Source organism: Melospiza georgiana, chromosome 3 (assembly GCF_028018845.1).
Source record: "Melospiza georgiana isolate bMelGeo1 chromosome 3, bMelGeo1.pri, whole genome shotgun sequence".
NCBI lineage: Eukaryota > Metazoa > Chordata > Aves > Passeriformes > Passerellidae > Melospiza > Melospiza georgiana.
The window spans coordinates 103,047,505-103,068,144 of NC_080432.1; the positions used below are offsets into that span (position 1 = coordinate 103,047,505).

At 41.3% G+C, this 20,640-nt stretch overlaps 1 protein-coding gene across 3 annotated transcripts in view; it reads left to right on the plus strand.

Annotated features, from left to right (window-relative positions):
* The first annotated feature begins 851 nt into the window (after window positions 1–851).
* SYNCRIP (synaptotagmin binding cytoplasmic RNA interacting protein) overlaps window positions 852–20,640 on the plus strand; it is a 26,649-nt gene continuing 6,860 nt past the window's right edge. For 2 of the 3 annotated variants that reach the window (XM_058020017.1, XM_058020018.1), the window contains exons 1-10: window positions 995–1,076; window positions 2,370–2,529; window positions 3,405–3,523; window positions 3,703–3,810; window positions 5,568–5,681; window positions 5,764–5,940; window positions 10,926–11,061; window positions 11,759–11,964; window positions 16,927–17,076; window positions 18,415–18,536. In XM_058020017.1, the coding sequence (XP_057876000.1) occupies window positions 2,382–2,529; window positions 3,405–3,523; window positions 3,703–3,810; window positions 5,568–5,681; window positions 5,764–5,940; window positions 10,926–11,061; window positions 11,759–11,964; window positions 16,927–17,076; window positions 18,415–18,536 (1,280 nt within the window). In that variant the 5' untranslated portion in view covers window positions 995–1,076; window positions 2,370–2,381. Of the gene's footprint in view, window positions 1,077–2,369; window positions 2,530–3,404; window positions 3,524–3,702; window positions 3,811–5,567; window positions 5,682–5,763; window positions 5,941–10,925; window positions 11,062–11,758; window positions 11,965–16,926; window positions 17,077–18,414; window positions 18,537–20,640 lie in introns of all 3 variants that reach the window. The other variant, XM_058020019.1, reaches the window with a different exon arrangement.

The window sequence follows — 20,640 nt, forward strand, 5'->3', positions numbered from 1 at the left end:
CGCTGGAGCTGCGCGGCGCCCCAGCCTGCGCTGCGTTCAGCGCCTTCCCTCCGCCGACCCCCGCCCCGGGCCCCGCTGGACGCCGCCCCGCCGCGCGGAGCCCGAAGGAAGCTCCCGTTCGTTCCCCCGGCCCCGCTCTGCCTCCGCGCGGCGGCTCTGGCGGGCGGGCAGCGCGCGGGGCCGGGGCCGAGCGCGGGGCGCCCCTCTGGGCAGGGGCGAGGCGCCTCCCGTCTCCAGTGCGGGAACGCCGAGCGCCGCCGGGCTGGCCTGGCCGGCAGCCACACAAAGCGTGGCTCTCCCCTCCCTTTGTCTGCGTGGCTTTGTCTCCTCCGTCCCCTCCCCGCCGCGGGCCGGGACTTTCTCCCGAGGCCCCCCCTCCTGCGGCCGCCGTTCTCCCCCCTTTTGTGCCACCTGCGCGCCGTGGGAACGGCCGCTCGCCCAATCCCGCTCCGGCCACGGCCGCTCCGCCGGCGCCGAGCCCGCACAGGTGCAGGCGGGCGGCGCCAGGGAGCGCGCGGTCCGCGCCCGGGGCTCGTCCCGCCGCCGCCGCCCCGCCGGGCAGCGCTTCCCGCGGGAAGGAGGGAGGGAGGGAGCGAGGGACACGGCGAGGCGGCGGCGCGCGCCGCTCCGCATGGAAGGCGGAGAGCGCGCGCGTGGGGCGAACGGAGGGGAGGGCGGGCGGGCGCGCGCGCGCGGGCGGGGCTCGGCGATATAACCCTTGCGGAGCTGCCTGGGAGACCCCGGGTTTTGGGGCTGCGCCAGCGCGCGCGGCGGCGCCTCCTCCTCCTCCTCCTCCTCTTCTCTTCCCTCTCCCCCCGCTCCGCTCCCGCCCGCCCTCCGCCCGCCCCCCCCCGCGCGGAGTGGAAGGGGCCGGGGCTGGTGCCAGCAGCAGCAGCAGCAGCAGCGGCGTGAGCGCTCGAGCGGCCGCCATTTTACGCCAGCTCCAGCAGCAGCACTGCCCGGACACACCGCCGCGGGAGCGCGGAACGGGGGCAGCGCTTCAGCACGCCGAGCCGCGACCGGCGCCCCGAGAGACCCTTGGCACACGGCGGTTCTCGCCCCGCAGACACACACAGGTCAGGGCGGCCGGGCGCTGGCGGGGTGGAAGCGGGCCGGGTGGCAGAGCGGGCTGAGGCGGCGGAGGGCGGGAGGCGCACGCTGGGGCCCTGCAGCGCTGTGGGGCCGGGGCGCTGCGCGATGGGTGGAGGAGCTGCTGGCGCTGCCTTCGTGGCCGCCGCTGTCGGGCGGGCGGAGGCCGGCCGGGCCGGTGCGCGGCCCCGGCGTGGCGGCGGCGGCCGAGGCACCACCCGAGCCGGGCCGGCGCGGGGCGCGTGGCTCCCGCTTTATTGTCCCGCCGGCCCCGCCGCTCCATTCATTGCCCGTGAGGGGCAGGGGGCGAACGGCGGCCTCGGTGCCCAGCGTGTGCGCGGGGAGCGGGGTCGCCCGGGTTTGGCGTGGTCCCGGTCACGTCGGGAGGCGGTGGGCGATGGGCAGCGGCGTTTCCTGGCTGGGAAACGGGGCCTTGCATTGTTCCGGACAGGAGTGCGGCCGGGAGGCGGCGGCGGGGCCGGGAGGCTCCGCGAGCTCCCGGCCGGGTGGTGAAATCGGGCCCGGGCTGTTGCAACCCGCTCTCCGGGGGGAATAGGGTGAGAGGTGGGGAATGGCCGGGGCTCCGGGCGGGGGGGAGCCGCTCCTCCCGCGGGAGTGTTGCGGGGAGGGGGGGAAGTCGGTCACTGGAGGAAGTTGTAGGACATCTGAACGCGCGGAGCACGTGTTTCCATCGGGCTCATGGCCGCCGCCGCCGTGGGTGGGTGCGGGCTGGGAAGAGCGCTTTGTTCCTCTCGCTTGCCCGGCCGGCACCGAAGTGGAGGCGGGAAGGGATCCCGGCCGCGCCCGGGGCCTGGAGAGGCGGCGTGAGCCGAGGGACAGCGAGTTTGCAGCGGGCGGTGGAGGCGGCAGCGAGTGTCAGTGACGGTATCGCGGTGCGTGTGGCAGGTTTGCTTGTCCTGCCACCCCCGCTCTGGCCTTTTTGCTCCATTTCTAACTTTTCGGAGTGTCTTGGGGAGTGCGTTAGAGAGAGGGGAGGTGAGTCGGTGTCTGTCTGGGTTGTGTAAAACCTGCAGTGAAAGCTACCCCACCCCCCCTAGGCAGTGGTGTTAGGGCTTTCCTTTGTGTTAGTGCTTCTTGTGAGGAATTTCCTGCGCCTTGCAAAGCTAAAAAAAAAAGTGTCAGGGCGGTGATCTGCTATTTTTTATGTTTTTTCCCACGACTTTCAAAGAATAGGATAGTCTGTTACATGTATTGTCACTTGAATTGTTTTACCTGAAGATATATCTAGCTTAATTTTGATGCTTATTGCATTTGAACAGATATCTGGAAACATGGCTACTGAACATGTTAATGGGAATGGTACTGAAGAGCCCATGGATACTTCTGCTGCAGTTACCCATTCTGAGCATTTCCAGACATTGCTTGATGCTGGTTTACCACAGAAAGTTGCTGAAAAACTAGATGAAATTTACGTTGCAGGTAAGATCTAAGACTTGCAAAACTACACCTACAATATTTTATTGGATTCTGCTGTCTTTGGGATAAAATAGCAACTTTTTGTGGTTTCCAAAAGTATGGGAACTGCAGTCTTACCAAAATCTGGATGTTTTAGACTCAGTACTTCAATTTATTGTAGTATCTTTCAGAGGAAAGTCCCAGGCTACTTGGGCTGACAGGTGGGAAGAAGTATGTAGGGGACCAGAGCAGCAGCTGGAATAGGCAACAGATGATTTTTAGGAGGAGCAGGTGATGTGGTCTTTGTGCATTTTTTGCAGTAATTGCAGGTAACAGTAAGAAACTAAAGCCTTGGTATGCATCTTCGTGTGCAAGTGATACTTCCTGACATGGTGTTTGGGCTTATGGATGTAGAAGTTATGGTGTTGGTTTTTTCAGATGTGGTAATAGCCAGCATTTTTTAAGGCTTGATTTTGGAGTGTGATGGCCATTTTTAGTGCTGCAGTTTATTTGTATTTATAGTCTTCTAAAAGTGTACTGAGGTAACATTGCTAAGCAAGCTAAGTCAGGCTTTGGTAGGTTTTGATAGACTCCTCTGAATTCAGATTCAGGATATTGAAATTAAACTTGGCCCATGTAACATCTGGGTTTCACAGAAGTCAAATGAACACATAAATGTAGTAACTTTTACTCTGAGTCTTATCTCTTTTTGGTTTTAATTAAAGGATTATATATCCTTAAATATTTAACTTCAAAGGAACTAAATGGTTTTTTATGCATGGTAACTTACTTTAATCAGTAATTGATTTAGAGGTCACGGAAATGTGTTAGGGATGCTACATTAGGTTTTACAAAGATTTCTGACCAAATATAATTAGTAATTTTTTTCTTTTCTCTAGGCCTAGTTGCACATAGTGATCTAGATGAAAGAGCTATTGAAGCTTTAAAGGAATTCAATGAAGAAGGTGCACTGGCAGTGCTTCAGCAGTTTAAAGACAGTGATCTCTCACACGTTCAGGTAACATTTAGCAATTTACAGTATAATTGCTGAGGGATAAATTGTTAGTTGTCTGGGAAAGAGGTCTGAGTCTCTTCAGTGATTGTATGTGATATGTAAAGTGAACACTGTATTAGTTCAATGTAAAAAGAGATTCTGGCTTGTCATGTTTTCAGAACTGAAGATTGTATCTTTTGCAGAACAAAAGTGCCTTTTTATGTGGAGTCATGAAGACATACAGGCAGAGGGAAAAACAGGGGACCAAGGTGGCAGATTCTAGCAAAGGACCAGATGAGGCAAAAATTAAGGTATGTCAGTAAAAATTAAAGTTATGAGGTCTACCTGTTGTTTGTTTTTCTGAGTTGTTGTGATAGTTATGTTGGTTGTTTTCAAACTGTGCTTTTTTAAAAAAGATTATTACTGAGTATTTGTCATATTTGTCATTGTTGAAAGCTGTCACTTGAAATTTTGTCTTGCACTTCTTCCTTTTCAAGTAAAAAGTTAATATATTGCTGGAACTGAACATATAAAAGTGAAAAAGCTTTCACAGTTTGCTGTGTGTCTTATTGAGACAGTTACTGTATTTTGCAGTAAAAAGTTTGTGCATACTTGTCAGCATGGTTACTCAAGTTCAAAATGCTTAAGTTCAGCTATTGATGATTGTTTTTTGTGTTCTGGTTTTTTTTTTGTTGTTGTTATTTCCACTCCGCCCCCTTAGTTCAGATTTAGAGCAACTCCACAATAGGGAGGAGATACCACGTGTTTGAAAAAACAGATTGTAATGGATTTAGGATTTAGCCCACTTCTTATGACATAATCACTCTGCTCATAAACTGTACCCCAAACTGTCTGAATGGGTAAATTATTTTTTTGACCACATCTGCTGCTAGCAAGAGACTCCTTTCTCAAGTGTTAGGCATATAATGATTTATTTTAAAATATTTAAATCAACTTTACCAAAGCTTAAGAGACAGAAAACCATCTAAGCATGTTTAGGTGGTGTCATAAAAAAACCCCAGAGACTCTTTCTTTTTTGACACTTCAGGTATATAGTATAAAATGATTGATACAAATAACTATGTATCCTATAAAATTAGAAAATAATTTTTTCTCTTGACTTTGAGGCTGAGATACCATTAATTATGAATTTAAAAAAAAACTGGTGCAGTTTTTGTCACTGCCACATAAAACAACAATATTATGAGGACTTGGTTAATAACTTCAAGTATTATGGCTTTTACTGCTGATGGCTCTAGCATTTAAAATAACTGCAATTTTGTTGTTGTAAAATTGCTAACTCTTGACTATAATTTGGCTTGTTTAATATGCAGTTTCTTTGTGTGTAGAGCTGATTTGTCTTTGTACAAAATTATTATGAAAGACTTAATTTCAGCGGAATTTCTCATGTGTTTACATACTGAATGTCAGCTAGCATTTTAAGTGGTATTATGCCTGTAACTATATCTGCCTATATCTATAACTACATGCAGTGGTTCCAGTGAGGGTTAGTTGTCCTGGGATCGTGTATAAGCCCACAAGGAATTTGAAGGGGGGATAAGAGAAAGGAAGTAGTACTATCACTTTGGTTGTTGGGTACCTGAAGCAGTCTGTACAGCACCCCTGTACCAGGGGTGTAAGCACTTAAACATGTGTTCTTTAACTTCACACTTATGAGTAATCTCATTAAGTGCAGGGAACTCTTCTGCATAAACGTCTGCAGGATTGGACATGCCAAAACAAGAAGTGGCTCAGACTAAGATCTTCCTAATTAAAGAGAAGCTCTGTTACTATTATATTACTTGGCTTTTTTTTTTTTTTTAATGAAAATGAAGGAATTGGGAAAACTGGATGTGAATCTCTAATTTTCTAGCAGTGTTTCTTTACCTAATAGTTCTGTTAATTGTTTTGCAAGTTTCTTGTTGAAGTACCAGCAGTAGATTTGTTTGTGGGACCTTCAAAGCAGTACAGTTTAAAAGGAATTAGAAGCATGTCTGTCTGTGAATGAAGTGCGGGTAACCTTGCTCACTTTGTATGTGATTTTAAAATCTTAAGTTTTTGCTTGAAGGCACTGTTGGAGAGAACTGGCTACACTCTTGATGTGACTACTGGACAGAGGAAATATGGTGGACCTCCTCCAGAGTCTGTATATTCAGGACAGCAACCTTCTCTTGGTACAGAGGTAAGAAGGAGATGTTGATGCAGATGTAGACTTACTCATTGGAAATACTTTTTATAAACAGTGCTTTGTATGTCTGTTGTAGATATTTGTGGGCAAGATTCCGAGAGACTTGTTTGAAGATGAACTTGTTCCATTATTTGAGAAGGCAGGACCTATATGGGATCTCCGCTTAATGATGGATCCACTAACTGGTCTAAACAGAGGATATGCTTTTGTCACTTTTTGTATTAAAGAAGCAGCTCAGGAAGCTGTTAAACTGGTGAGTTTGCTTGGATTTTTTTCTCTTTTGATGATGTGCACTCTGGCTCAGAAGCATTTGTCCTCCTCGTCCTAGTGCTTAAATGCCTAAGGTAAAACTGTTACTGTTAGATTACTTCATAATTTCCACTAGGTGTTAAATTTATTTCCTTATTGCATATGAAGATTTTCTGACTGCATTAGGGACAGGGGAAAAAAAAGCTGATGGACTGCTGTTTGGTGCAGTTAGATGAGCCTTTATTATTAATCAAAGTTGTATTAGCAGTAGTGACTTTTGAGCTGTGCATCTGTATGCGTTCTGGAGAGCGGTGGTGGTGGAGTTGCTGTGGTGCAAGGGCAGTGCTGGTCAGGGTGTCTCTGACTCCTGATGTGTTTCTGCACCAGCAGGGGGCCCGTGCTGGAAAAGTACTTCAAAGTCACAGAGTTTCATAAGATACTTCACATGGGGAAAAAATGTCTCTTGAGCATTGAAGGTCTGTTCTATTTGCTGCAGCTGACAGGAAAACATAATAAATCTTGCCAGTCTAAGGAGCATTCCCTCTGTTTTACACAGAGGTATGAAATAGTTTGAAGTGATAAACTTCTCTGGTTTTATGCATGAAGTACCCATCATTAAAGAAGAGGGTGGGGAGAAACACTGTCCTGATCCTTGCATAGGGCATTTATTTTCCTGGCTAAGTTAAATTTGAATTTTTTGAGCTGGTTACTGCTACATTGATATGGCCTAGATTAGTGTGTGTATGACTTGCTAGTGCTAGCCATACACATTGTGAAGTGTGCTGATACTGTATTGCTATAGTAGGGTTAACTAAAAACCTCGGTTTGTAATGAGGTATAGCTTAAACTAAGGTGCCCTCTTGACGTGGAGACAAATCAAGCTGAAAATGGGAATTTGTTTTGAGAAAGCACACAAATATTCTGCAAAAGTGGAAGTACAAAACCAATGTGGTATACACTGATTAGCTTTCTAAATAAGATCAGTTGGTTGTTCCAGTGTGCAGTTAGATATACTGGGGATAACTCTGTGTTCTTGTACTATCATAGTCCACCGAACTGTTGTGTGTGTGTGTGAACACTTAAGAGTTAACTTTTAACTTAGCAGAACAGTGAAACAAAGCACATAAGTTCTCGGAGTAAATGAAACAAAACAATTTTTCTTCATTAAGCTGGATTTTGCTTAAAGGTAATGTGCTCTGGAAAGTCATTCAAGTCATATTTCAGAAAAGTAACATCAGATCCTAGCCTCAGTCCTCCTCTAAACGATACAAGGGAAGGAACTACTTGATGTCCCTTTATGTCTGATCTTGGATATGCAGGAATAAAGCCCACTATGTCCTGCTTGTGAGTCAAACAGCCGCTGAGCGTGACAGCTAAGGAGTGGTGCAATTGATGGGGCAGTATTTCAACTTTCATGCTAAACTCTTAGAAAGTAGTGTTAGTCTTAAATTGGATTCTATGATATGTGTCAGGGTTTTTTGGAGTGATTTCAACCGTAATTGACTGGCTAGTTTGGTATGAAAATTTCCCAAGTTATCTAGAAGTGGTTTACAGGAGTATTAGCAAATTGTGGCTGTCGAGTTCAGTTGAAAATTGTGGGTCTGTAACTTGTATTAGTTACACATGCATGGGAGATACTGCTGAAAGACCTCTTCAAAACACTGAATACTTGGTCCTAGCTATTGTCATAACCTTTTATTTTAACAGGTGGTGTTCTTTTTGATACTGCCTGTAGCCTTCTCAGGTGTATACAACTTCCCAGCTTTCTGGACTCCTTGGGATAATCTTTCTTGTTATTTCCCATCTTTTTCCAAGAGGCTTTTTTTTGCTGGGACGATATAGAAAAGAACGAGATTGAAAGTCTCTGCATTGCCTATAGACTTTTGAGTGATAAGAGACAGCTATGTTTTTGTCAATACCAAACTACAGTGGAGAATGAACTGACCTATCTTCAGGCTCCTGGAGTTGGTGTAACATATTTTGCATACAATTCATGTTTGTGGCTGCTGTATATATCTTCCGCAGTCTGCAGGTCAAGTTAATGTAAAACTGAGCTAAAATTTCTGGATACACTTAATGTTGGCATACTTTATTCTTTAACAAGAAATCTTGCAGTTTAAAAGGTTGAAGTCTTGATTTTGTTTATGCATATGCATTTTTAAGCCACTTATAATTAATTACTCTTCATATCTGTAATTCTTCTCAGTATCAGGCCACAGTATCACTCCATTTTTGTCTTAAGCAAAGACAGAACTATTTTAAAAACAATTAAGGAAATTCTCTCCTATTTTTGTGACTAGTATTTAATTCAGTGTGGTTAACCCTTTGCTAGTTAAGTAGAAATGGCATCTCAGATGTTCACACAAGCATTCACTCTCAAAGTATGACTTTTTCCCCTGTTAGCATGTTTAATTTATACTGTTTAAGAATTACAACTCCAGTTGTGTTCTTTTGCACACATGTTCAGTTCTCCTTCCTATTTCATAAGAAGTTGCTAGAGTTAGGTTTTTCAAAAGATTTGTGTGAATAAGGTTACTGTGGATATGTACAGAATAAAGACTTTTGAGGTGAAGCTTATGGGAAAACATACTGAAAACTATTGAAGCATTCCGTGTATTTTTGACTAGAACAGGTGTAAGCCTACCAGAATGGAACTACGGATGAATTAAGCAGTTTGCTACCTATGTGTGGAGGTGCAGCTTGCCATTTGCTCCTAGTAAACTAAAATTGGTAGTGAAAATATAGGTTAGTAAAGTGACAGGACAGACCTGCATATTTTGACTTGTTCATGAGTAAGTTCTTACATAAGTCAATGACAAAAAGCCCAAAATGATTACATTGTCTGGAGGGTGGCAATCTGCTGCTGACTTCAGGCACACATTCCGTGATGACAGGAGGGGGAAGCAGTATGCTGACATAGCTACTTTGGTAGCCTGACTGTTTTGGCACTTTACCCAGATCATGATCTGAGCCTTTTTATGGCTAATCTGAGTTTGCAGATGGTATGCAAAGTATTTACCTAAAAATTACCAACTTGATGGTCAAGAACACCTAACTGAAGACTTTTCTCTGTATAGAGAGAAACATGCAGTGAAAAATAGTGGTTAATACATTGGAGGATGAAAAAAACTACTAGAAATTATCAGTGGAACTGCAAAATGGTAGAAAATACTAATTTTACTTTGTTAATTTTACTCTCATAGAACATACTGAGTTGTATGAGAGTAAAATTAACAAAGTTAATTTTACTGAGTTGAATGAGAGACTCTTACATTAGATTAGACTAGATGTGTAGCCAAACTTCAGTGTTAAAATTTTAGCAGGACTGGTTGGATAATACTTTCAATTATCCTTATAGAATAGAGTATTTAATTTGAAAGGGACCTGCAGTGATCATCTAGTCCATGTGCCTGACCATTTCATGGCTGACTAAAATTGTTGCAGTCATCTTGGTCATCAAGAGCACTGTTCAGATGCCTCTCTTAGACTGTGGCAGCTTTGGGGCATTGACCATGTCTCTAGGAAGCCTGTTCCAGTATTTGAGCACCCTCTCAGTAAAAAAAGTTTCCTAGTGCAAGGAAATGTTTCCTGGTGTACAGTTCAGTTAGTGAAGAATCACTTTCAAAGACCAATAAACTGTCAGCTTCTTTAAAGGTGTTTCTTTAGAAGACTCCTTTTTTTTAGCTACTAAAACCTGTCTCTTGATGTGTATATGATCTATTGATGCGTATATTTAATAGTGATGATAATATATATTATTATATTATAATACCACTCCTAATTGAGCTTCCTACTTAAAAATCAACTATTCCTCTGCTACATGGGAAACAGATATGGAAATGGAAGTCCTTTGTTGTCTCCTGCTATGTTTTGAAACATAATTCATTGTGAAGATGTCACTCTGTCCTTTTCACATGTACAGTTCTCCTTTTTGCTCACTTTAGGTGCAGTTACCTAGCTTAGAAAACTTCCAGTAGTGGAGTTTTTGTTTGCCCAAGATAAATAGAAACAAACATCTTCCAGATTTTATTGCATAAAAAGCATGATGGGGTGGAGGATAACTAGCTTATGTAATAAGATTTACCATCAAGCACAAAATAAATCATAAAATGAACAGCTAGATGAAATTTTAAAAATCTTTCCTGCTGCTTTGCAATAAGATGTTGACCACAAAATTCATTTTCTTAGCTAAAGAACTGTCTGTTGCAGGGCTTCCAGTTAGAAGTGAGTTGATATACCAGCAGTTGTCCTCCCTGCTGCTTATTTGGATGATGCATGTCTGTGTCTGCATCTCAATGAAAGGCATTTTTTGATGTTTTTTTAACAGATGTCTACAGTAATCCTTCTTTTTTTTTCCCCCCTTAAACTGCTGACATGTTCAGGGTATCTTCCAGATGTTATGGGAGAAGGATTTTAACAGAAGTCTTAGGATTTCAAGTCATTAGAAAGTTGTTCTTGCTGTTGACTATCTTTACATGTGTAATGTTTATGTGTTGGAAAGTATTTGCTGGTTGCTCTTGAACATTTTGTGAAGAAGACCTGATCACAACTCTCTTTTGTTAACTGTGGAACTTCAGAAGTGAATTTGACTTTAATTGCAACTCATGTCTTGTATTACACACAAATCAAGAATTTATAGCTACAGCCTGTAGAGAAACTTGCATTTTTTTTCTGCGTGGTTATGAAGGGAGAAGCCTTGACCTTCATGATTTGCATGGTTCTATATGAAAAAGTTCCTAAAGAAATTAGTGTTGAGAGACTTGAACAAGGAGGGAGGAATAATTGTTGGCTGAAATTGTGGAGATACTTAGGAAAACATGAATATACTTCAGAGTAGTTGAATATGCATCGTAAAAATGTGTTAAGTTGCAGAAATTAGGTAAATTGTTCAATTCTGAGTCTTCCAAAGTTAAATATTTGGTATGCTGCTGTTGCAGAGGGTGAAAATTATTTGTAACTGATGATTGTCCAATAATTTTTTTGTTGCAGTACAACAACCATGAAATTCGGTCTGGAAAACACATTGGTGTATGCATCTCTGTTGCCAATAATAGGCTTTTTGTTGGGTCTATTCCTAAGAGTAAAACCAAGGAGCAAATTGTTGAAGAATTCAGCAAAGTAACAGGTGAGTCAGTGACCAGGTTTTATAGACCTGGAAGATGTTGGGTGTGGTCAGTGACGAGCTGTCTTTTAGCTTGTAGTTGAATGATGATGAAAACAAACCAAGCCCACACAGCGTTTATCTCAATATTGTGTATTGGCGTTTGTTTGGATTTTTTAAAAACTGTTGTTTTGCTGAGGGCTGAGATATTTGTAATTAGACTAGATAGGTGGTTCTAAGTTCTACCTGTAGAGTAAGTGTGTAATGTTTAAAAAATCTGTTCAAAGAAATTTGAATTAAAAGTTTAATAATTTCAATACTAATGGATGTTTTAAAACTTATCGGGGCAAAACTGAAGCAAGCAGACGAATGTAACTGGTTCTGAGCTTTATAATTCTTAAATTTTAAGAATCTCTTTTTGATAACATTTGAACTTGCAAAGGTACTGTTTCTCTGTTACTGAATTACAGACTTTGGGTTCTTTGGAGCAATAAACTTTTTAGGTATTGGGGTCACGCAACTTTTATCTATTTTGTTTAGACATTATGGAAAAAACACACACTGATAAGTGTTGTAACTTAGGGATTTAAGAGGAGGATTGACAAAGCAAAACTTTTGGCTGGCCCTAACTCTCCTCCATTCAGCTAAGAGTATTCTTCCATAGCTACAAAGACAACCTGCACTTTATGATATAACAAATAAATATTTTATTTCATTTCAGAGGGTCTTACAGATGTCATATTGTATCATCAGCCTGATGACAAGAAAAAGAACCGGGGTTTCTGCTTTCTTGAATATGAAGATCACAAAACTGCTGCTCAGGCCAGACGTAGACTAATGAGTGGCAAAGTGAAAGTCTGGGGAAATGTTGTTACAGTGGAATGGGCTGACCCTATAGAAGACCCAGATCCTGAAGTCATGGCAAAGGTAATAAAGCTGTACTGGGACCATAGTACATTTCAAGTGCTTTGTTCCAAATTAGGTATTTCCTGGAATTAGCCTAAAATTAAATAACATCTTTTCAGCCTTCTTGACAGAGATATAGGTGTGATTATAAGAAATGAATATGCCTCAGAAATTGTGTGGATTTAAAAACTCTATATGGCCTAATATCATTTTGTGTTCCCATGGCTGAATAGTGAATGTAATTCTTGCCAGAATGATGCATATGATGATGTTAATTTTTTACCTGGAAGTTATGGTGGTGACTCCTGGAGTTAAAATGGTTATGTACCCTAGTATTTGGAAGGACAGAAATAGAGATATTATCCTCACAGAACAGCCTTAATTCTTTTTAAACCTGGAATTGTATCACTTCAGCATTAGAAAGAACGTGTCAGTGTTCAAATGTACACAAATGTATTTTCAAAGTTGCTATTAGCAGTTACTTCTGAGAAGTTCAGCAATTAGCTTGTATTTGGAACTAGATAGTTATTTTTAATTTGAGGGAGTTAATTCCTTTTAATACCTAGACTGGCAATGTTTTGGATTTTGAGCATTGAGGTGAAGCTGAAGTCTGGACTGTTAAAACATTTTGAAGTACATTGTAGCAGTTGTTTTATATATGTGCCTGGTATCTTGCCAGAAACAAACTACCTGATTTTTTTTTTTCCCATCAGATATTGCCCAACCCTGTCTTTTTCAGTTGTGTTGTGTAGCTGAGTTGTTTAATGGAATCTCTTAGCTAGCCCATATCCTTATCTCTTTCTCTTTGCTTGCTTTTCGTCTGTGCTTTTACTCTCATCTGAGACACGTCACTTGCTGGAGTCCTACTTTGATGGACCTAGTAAGATAGCTTGGCTGGGATCTCCTCTTTGGTGAGCCATAAGGGAAAAGGGTTGGGGTGGGGGCTCATTTTAGGGAAAAAGCTGCTTTTGTAATACAGGTATTACAGAAGCTTTTGGACTATTTTGTCTGCAGACTTTATTTTTCTTGCCCAGCGTGATAGACTGTCAGCAGTAGGGAAGGAGTCTTGCAGGTCAAATTTGTGGAAGGTGGCACTACCTAAATATGGCAGCCTGTATGTTTAGTTTCATGGCTCAAAAGAGAAGAGACTTAATCCACCAAACTGTTAAAATAAATAAGCAGCAGTTTCTGCTGATAAAACAAAATAGATGGAAAGAAAATTATAGGGGACATAATCAAGCATCTCTCCTAAGTAAGTTTGCAGATGTGCAGAGTAAAAGGCTAAAGAAATAAATGCTTGATTGTGGTTTGCCCCATTTACTGTACAGTTTTATTTGAATATGTTAATACCTTCTATTGTTTTGTGTTTGAAATGGGACATGAAAAGAAATGTGAAAATGAAGGAAAGATATGTAGAAAACCTGGATAAAATCAACTTGAATACATCTGGTGCCACATGCCAAAGATAGGACATGAAGCTTGGGTTGAAGATGTATGGAAAAGTGAGGCTATATGAATAATATTGAAAAAGTAGAGACCATCTGGGTTGTGTCCGAAGACAGAAACTGAGATGATAATTGGTGTCTGACCTTCCTCACTGGCTGCATCCTTTAGTTTATTCTTGCAACAAGGAAAGTCTCTACTCCAGTCTTTCTTGGCCGCCTGCTGTACCTGTGCAGAAGCTGTCTGTATCTGGCCCTTCTCTAAGTGTAAGGTTTATTTTCTGGTCTTGGTATCTTTCTTCTAAGAGAGCGGCGAAACTGCTGCTGCAGTCAGTAATCTCCTGGATGTGAGCTGCAGGTTGGCTGTCAGTGCTTCTGACTGCTGTTAGTCCAGAGCAAAGGGAAAGCTATTGACCCATGTCATCTTGCATTGCTATGGTAGAAGGCTCTGGAGGAAGCTGTGACTAGGAGAAGTAGGTTGTTTTTATCAGAATAATCATCTGGTCATCAGTTTTCTTGTCAAGACTGCTAGAAACACAAGTCCATAAGAGCAAGCTGTAAGGAAGACAAATTCACACGTGTAGCCAGAAGGTGAACACTGTTCTAAATCTTTCAGAAGCAGCATGTCGTTTCATCATATATGGACACTTACTAATTTAAATTTCTGAAATGTCTACTTGAGTCTTTTTTCCTTTGTCCTTCTGATAAAATGTTGTGGAGAGTACTGTATGGGTAAATACTTTTCATTTAAATGGACTGTTATCTTAAATACAAAGTAGATTGAGCATGATGAGAGATGAAGCTAGATTCTCAAGCTAGATGGATGTGCTGCAGGAGATAGGTGTTTGTACTAACAGATCAGAGTATAATAGGTTAAGGTATTAACTTCTGGTCCAAAGTGAAATTTTTTCCAACTTCTCAAGCAACTGTGTTGATAGTTTAATTTCTCCTAAGTGTCATTTTGTTACCTCTTACACCTGTAGTCTAGCTAAATTTATTAATATTTTACTTGATTTCTGTAGGATGGCTGAGGCTGCAGAGGACGTTCTGGAGTGGCAGGTTAAGCAGCTAAATAAAGTCTTATGCTTGTGGCTGTCTGGCAGATTACAGGACAAGAGACAGGGCTAGTATCCCTTGGAGAATGTGGCCTGAAGTGTTTGTGCTGTAGGTAAGAGGAGGAAAAGGAGCAGATACCAGAGGTTTTGGGATAGTCTAATCTTAAGCAGTTTTTTAAATGTGAGTTGTGCCTTGAAAAAAAAATGCTGGTGCTGGGTATATTGCTTGTTACAAGTATCTATGGAGTTTTGGTATAATAATGTGTGAGCTTTAATGAAGAAGACTTCTTTTTTTTCCACTTCCTTTCCTTTTTAGCTGGCTTAAGTAAAAATGGGTTCATCTTCTCTCACCCTATGCTTTATCCTGCCTAATAGCTTTTACATCATCTTTGACTCATTCAGTTACACTTCTAATCAGTAACATGAGCAAAGGTGTTAAAAATTCAGCTGTTAGAGATTAATGGATTTGTCTACACTGGGAAAATTTAAATTAGTTGTTTTTTTATTTCTTAAAAAAATATTAGTGCATCTTTTAAAAAATAATGATTATTCTATCTAGTTTTTAATCATGTCAGTCATCATGGATTTATTAGGCTGCTTAGGGTTCCTTGTGAGGTTCTAGTTTTCATCCTTTTCTAAAGAACAGGAATATGGAACTTTTTTTTTAAAGTCAGTGGTTTTCAAACCCATTGATTACATCACAAAACTTTCTGTAATTCATTTCCATGGAATAAGGTTAAGGTAGCAGTTAGGATATTTTACTAAAAATGGTTATTATGTATGTGTTACAATACATAAAGGTTGCTCTTACCATCAAGACATGTAGGAGAAGCTTAATACATAATAGAAAACAGCTTTCCTGGTGGAGTTGGGTATGGCTTTTATGATCTCCTGAGAATCTGCTGGAATTAACTATTGCCAAAGTCCAGAGCTGATACACTGGGTCAGATTTATGGTCTGTAGTATTCCTTCTTCCAAATCTGCATCCAATCCTACTTCAGCTAGTGAGTAAGACAGATTTATGCAAGACTGACCTGGTTCTTTTTGTAACTTAGCTACCTCCAAAAAGGGTGTCCGAGTTTATTGAATTCCTGTATGTGGTGGGAGCAGAGCACAGCTCTGCTTCAGAAATCAAAGCATGCTTTCCTTGGTCCTTTCACACCTTGTGTTACTTGTGTTGACCTTCAGGGTCAGGAGTCAGTGCTGCCATGTGCAGTGTCATTTGATGTCATCAGCTGATTTGAAACCAGTAGGAGCAGAGAGGATGTAAGAGAAGTTGCAGGTCTTGCAGCTGACTGGCAGCTCCATTGTAGGCAGGTAAGACTGAGCATTCCTTGGCGGTAGGAGGTGATTAAACTGTCAGAGCATGGTGCCAGCACGTGGAAGGAACTCTTCTTGACAAGTTGGAAGAGTCTTTTAAATTGTGAGAGCACATGGATGGCATGGTGTAAACATGCTCATGTCTGGTCACTAAGCGCAGCCTCGGCATGGGCACAAGGATGAATCTTTCAATCCTGTTGGGTCACTAATAGGTGATTCCTGCTTTCCGGTATATGTTGTGTGCTATGTTAAGTAAGGCTTTATTTTAAGCTTTTGTCAGACTGCTCTAGATTTTCCTTTATCCTTTGCAGTTGGTGATTGATGAAACTTTATGTTGATGATTTAATCCATGTCAGGCAGTCGAAAGTTGGATGATTACGTGCCTTTCTGATTTTAGAAGCTGTGGAGTGGTCTTTGTAGCTTAAGATCCCCACTGTGTGCTTTAGTGAGCCAGGGGAGGGCATAAACTTCCACAGTTATTTGGGGATGACTCTTCCCCAAGGGAGCAGCACAGTTTGACTTGAGAAAGTTGAAGGGTAACAGGCCAGTGTCAGCCTTAGTATCCCCTTTCTGTCTGCAGTTCTTTCCTCTAGCAGTGGCTTCAGGTCACTGAGTGCCCCTCGGGGAAGCACAGTCCTGACATTAGGTGTTTGCTGTAGCTATAGCATGGGAACCACAAGTTAAGCAGCTTGAAAGCTGCAGGCCTGTAACCTCTGACCTAGATATTACAGTGATGGCTGTTCTGCAAATAACTGAGCTAAAGCCTGTCTAAACAATTAAATGTTTTGATAAGTTAATTGTTTTGTGTGTAACCAATTCTGGTTACCTTCTCTCAAGTTTGATAGTGTTCTGGGTTGAACATAACTGCTGGTAGGATCCTTTTAAGCACTAACACAAATTGGATTGACTTTCAGGATACTAATACTTTATGTAATCATGTTTGATAACAGATTAAATATTTCTGTCAGGGAATTTTGGAGCTAACTCATGCTGTATGACTATTGACGTATACATATTCACATGTATGTAAAATGCTGTACAGAAAATGTAATGGTGTTTCTTCAGTGATGCCAATCACAGTAACTTGCAAAGCTTCATTTTGTGTTTTGGAATTACAACACACTCCTAAGTCTTTTTTTTTTTTTTTTTTTTTTAATCCCCCTTAGGTAAAAGTTTTGTTTGTACGCAATCTTGCCAATACTGTAACAGAGGAGATCCTAGAAAAGGCCTTCAGTCAATTTGGGAAGCTAGAACGAGTGAAGAAGCTAAAAGACTATGCTTTCATTCATTTTGATGAACGGGATGGTGCTGTAAAGGTAAGTGAAGAGGACTGTAGCTCTGTGTGTGTGTGTTGTAAGCAGTGTTCTTAGAAGCTGTATGCTTCTTCTAATTTGAGAAAAAACTTTGTCTGGAGAAATGGTAACACACTGTCACTGATAACTTTGTCCTCTCTGGGTGTCTCCTAGGATGATGCAATTCTAGCTTGAAAAGTGGATCTTTAATGCACCTGCACTAAGTAATTCTGCAGATGAGCTTTTAAGATAATAATGTTGTTACCATTTGAAACTCAAGTGCCAGAAGTTGAATGACTCTTCTCACCAAATTATTGGTAGAAATCTAAAGCAGTTTCTCTAGGGCAGGTGATAAAAACTTAGGTAATATTTTTTATTTATTTTTTCCAGGAAAAAGCTTTTTTTTATATATTTTTTTTTATGAGGGATCCTGGAGAATTTAGTAGTTGTCATTCCTGGATTTTGCTAGCCCAGTCTTGATGTCATGTGTTGTTAAGGAAGGGAAAGTGTAATTCCCCTCCTGCCTGTAGTGTATCCATTTTTTTTATGTTATGTGGGTGGATGCAGGATACAGGGGGATTCAGTTTTCTTACATATCCATATGTCTTAAAGCAGATGCTTAGAAGGTGATGGGAAGAGTCTTAGTAAGATGTATATCCTGTCAGGGCTTAGATATGTAGAGTCCCTAAAAGTAGTAGAATCTTTAGGATTCCTTTGCTCAAAATTACCTTGTAGTAATAACTGTGGCATGTGGGAACTGTACATGGCAGGGAGGGTAGGGGAGGAGTTGATGGTTTGCTGTTTGTTTTGCCCTTTTTTTTTGAGGAGAGGGTTGTGGGGAGGTGGTGTGGATTTGGGGAGGAGTTGGGGGTTTTTGTGGTTGGTTTGTCTGTTTTTCCCTTGTGATCAGAATGACTCTTTAATTTTTGGCTCCTGGTTGAGAAAGAAAGTGATATATATTGCAAGTAAAATAAAGGAATAGCAGAATATACTAAGCTCTGCTGTTTGCATGTGTGCTGACATTAGGAATTTATTCATGGATTACAAAATGTGCACTTTCAGAGGACAGTTCTGCCACTTCATTAACTGTAACAGCTTGCAAAGATTGAAGCCTGTTTTCAGTTTTGAGGGGAAGATTTTTAAACTGATACATGAAGTCCTGGGTTTGAGAGCCAAGTTCAGAAGAAATGCCTAACTGGACCCCATAATACTATGCTGTCTGATTGTCTAAATTTTTTTTTAGCTTTATATTGTAATTTTAGCTCTGGATAACAAATTTAAACATGCATACTCTAAAAGGTAGAAAAAAATTAACTTCAGATGTGCTTGGAAGTATATTTAAAGTCTGGTTAATTCCTTCAGGCAATGGAAGAAATGAATGGCAAAGATTTAGAGGGAGAAAACATTGAAATTGTTTTTGCTAAGCCACCAGATCAAAAAAGGAAAGAACGGAAAGCTCAGAGACAAGCGGCTAAAAATCAGATGTAAGTGTAAATGCATGTAGTTATGTTGTATTGCTTCTGAAAGACATGTACAATCCTGTCAAATTAGAACATCTGGGTATTCTATTAGATATACTGTACAGGTTCTCTGGCTTCTCTGAAAGATGTTGGATTCATTTTTGCTTGCATAAAAAAATCTAATAGTGGTGTTCAGTGATAATTTAGGTACTGTCTTGCTCTGCTTATTGAGTGTGAGAGCACTGGAGGAACTGTCTGAAGGTCATGAAACATACATACTTCCCACTTGTTATTCTAAATTTCCCTGTACTTCTGCAGTGATGTCACATGGATGAACTTAGCAGTGTGTGTTCCTCTCAGCAGCCTTACTAATATTGATACAGCACCCCCTCTTTAGTAAAGTACCCACTGAAAGGAGGGTCCTGATATTCTTTCTTGCCACTTCCAGAAGATGCATCTGCCCATGAAGCTTATAAACTCATACTGATAGAGATCTTGCACTAGAAAATGCTGAACATGGTTAAAAACAACAACAAGAAAGTAGTTTCTTGCTGGTGTGTTCTGCTTAATGTTCTCATGTGTTTTTCTTCCTGGGTATCTTCCTGCTTTCTTAACCAGATTCCCTCCCCCCACTTTACTTCCAAAAATAACTTGGAAGTGCTGTTGTGCTGTATCCAAGAAGATGGAATAGGGAGGTTGCAGGATTAATAGAGATCTCCACATGGTGACCTACTGTACACATGGAATTGGTTAAGTTTGCCCTGCTTATAGTTCTCATAACTTTATTAGCCCTTTTGTTCTTCCTTGGGCATCTGGTGTTACTGTAAGAAGTGAATTTCTTCTTTTTTCTTTAGCTTCTCTTCTGTGCCAGGCAGGCCTTTTCTGCTTAAATCTTTTGCTGATACAGCTGTACTTCTTCCTGTGTATTTTACATCTTGGCAATGCCACCATAAATACCTGTTCATTTAATTAAAATCTAGAAGGTGGTTGAAAGTGACAGTTTCCCTCTCAACATGGCAGTTGTTGGCATGGTTGTGTTGTCTGTGACTGGATACAAGCTTTCTCACATTGAATTTGAGTAATCACCAAAAACCATTCTCACTGCATATGCGACCATATTTGCTAGCTCAGTATTCAAAATCTAATGATGGCCTGTCTCCAGTGATGAAAAGGAAGATTTTTTAAAATGCACCTCAGTTGGTTGTTGTGCTGTGTGATTCCTGCTCCCCACCCAACTCTTCACTGCAGATTATTTTATCCCCAGTTTTACTACTTCAGGGTAGCATGCATGTATTTATAGCACTGTAAGTCTTCTGTCACAGGCCACCTCTAATATTAACGTGCTGTGTTTTATCTGCGTCCCTCTGCTTTTGTTTAGGATGTGCATATCTCATTTGTGGAGGTAGGTACTGTAGGACTGTCTCTCTTACTCCTCTAGGCAGAGATATGGTAATGCCACTTGGGCAGTAGTTCTTTCATTTGGAAATTCTCTGTGTTCCTTTCTTTTTCTGAGCTGTTAAGGCAGTAGGAAAACAGCAAGTTTGATTAACTCCAGGCATTTTCTGGTTTTGAATATACTGTTCATTAGTGAATTGTAAGGGTTTTTATTAATATTCCTAGGATTCTAAAAGACGTGGGAATAGAAGGATATGTGTGTTTTTAAGTCTTGTATCCCAGTTATTTGAAAGGTACAGAGTGACATCTTAAGATCTTGGAAATAATTTGCAGTTTGCATTAAATATACTGTAGCAAAAAAGCAACTTTACTTTTCTGGATACTTCCACATATCTACAGATTCAATTTGATTTTTACATTAATATAGTTAGTAATCTTACCAGCTTGCCTACAAGTGACTATTCAATCAGTAAGAAGCATTTTACATCATATTTTTACTATTTGAAACCTCTCATGGCTGTCAGAAGTAGAATTCTTAATCTGTATAAATTCCTTTGCTTTTCAGCACATTGCATGCTATTAGCCATGTGAAACTCTACATGAGGAGAAAATCTTGAATAAAAGGGCAGGGTGATTGTGATCATTAGTAAGTTGTCTCCATCCTAATTTTGAACAGGAAGGATAAGTCTTGGTAGTGACTCAGCTCATTAGAAAGTATGTGTAAAGTCACAGC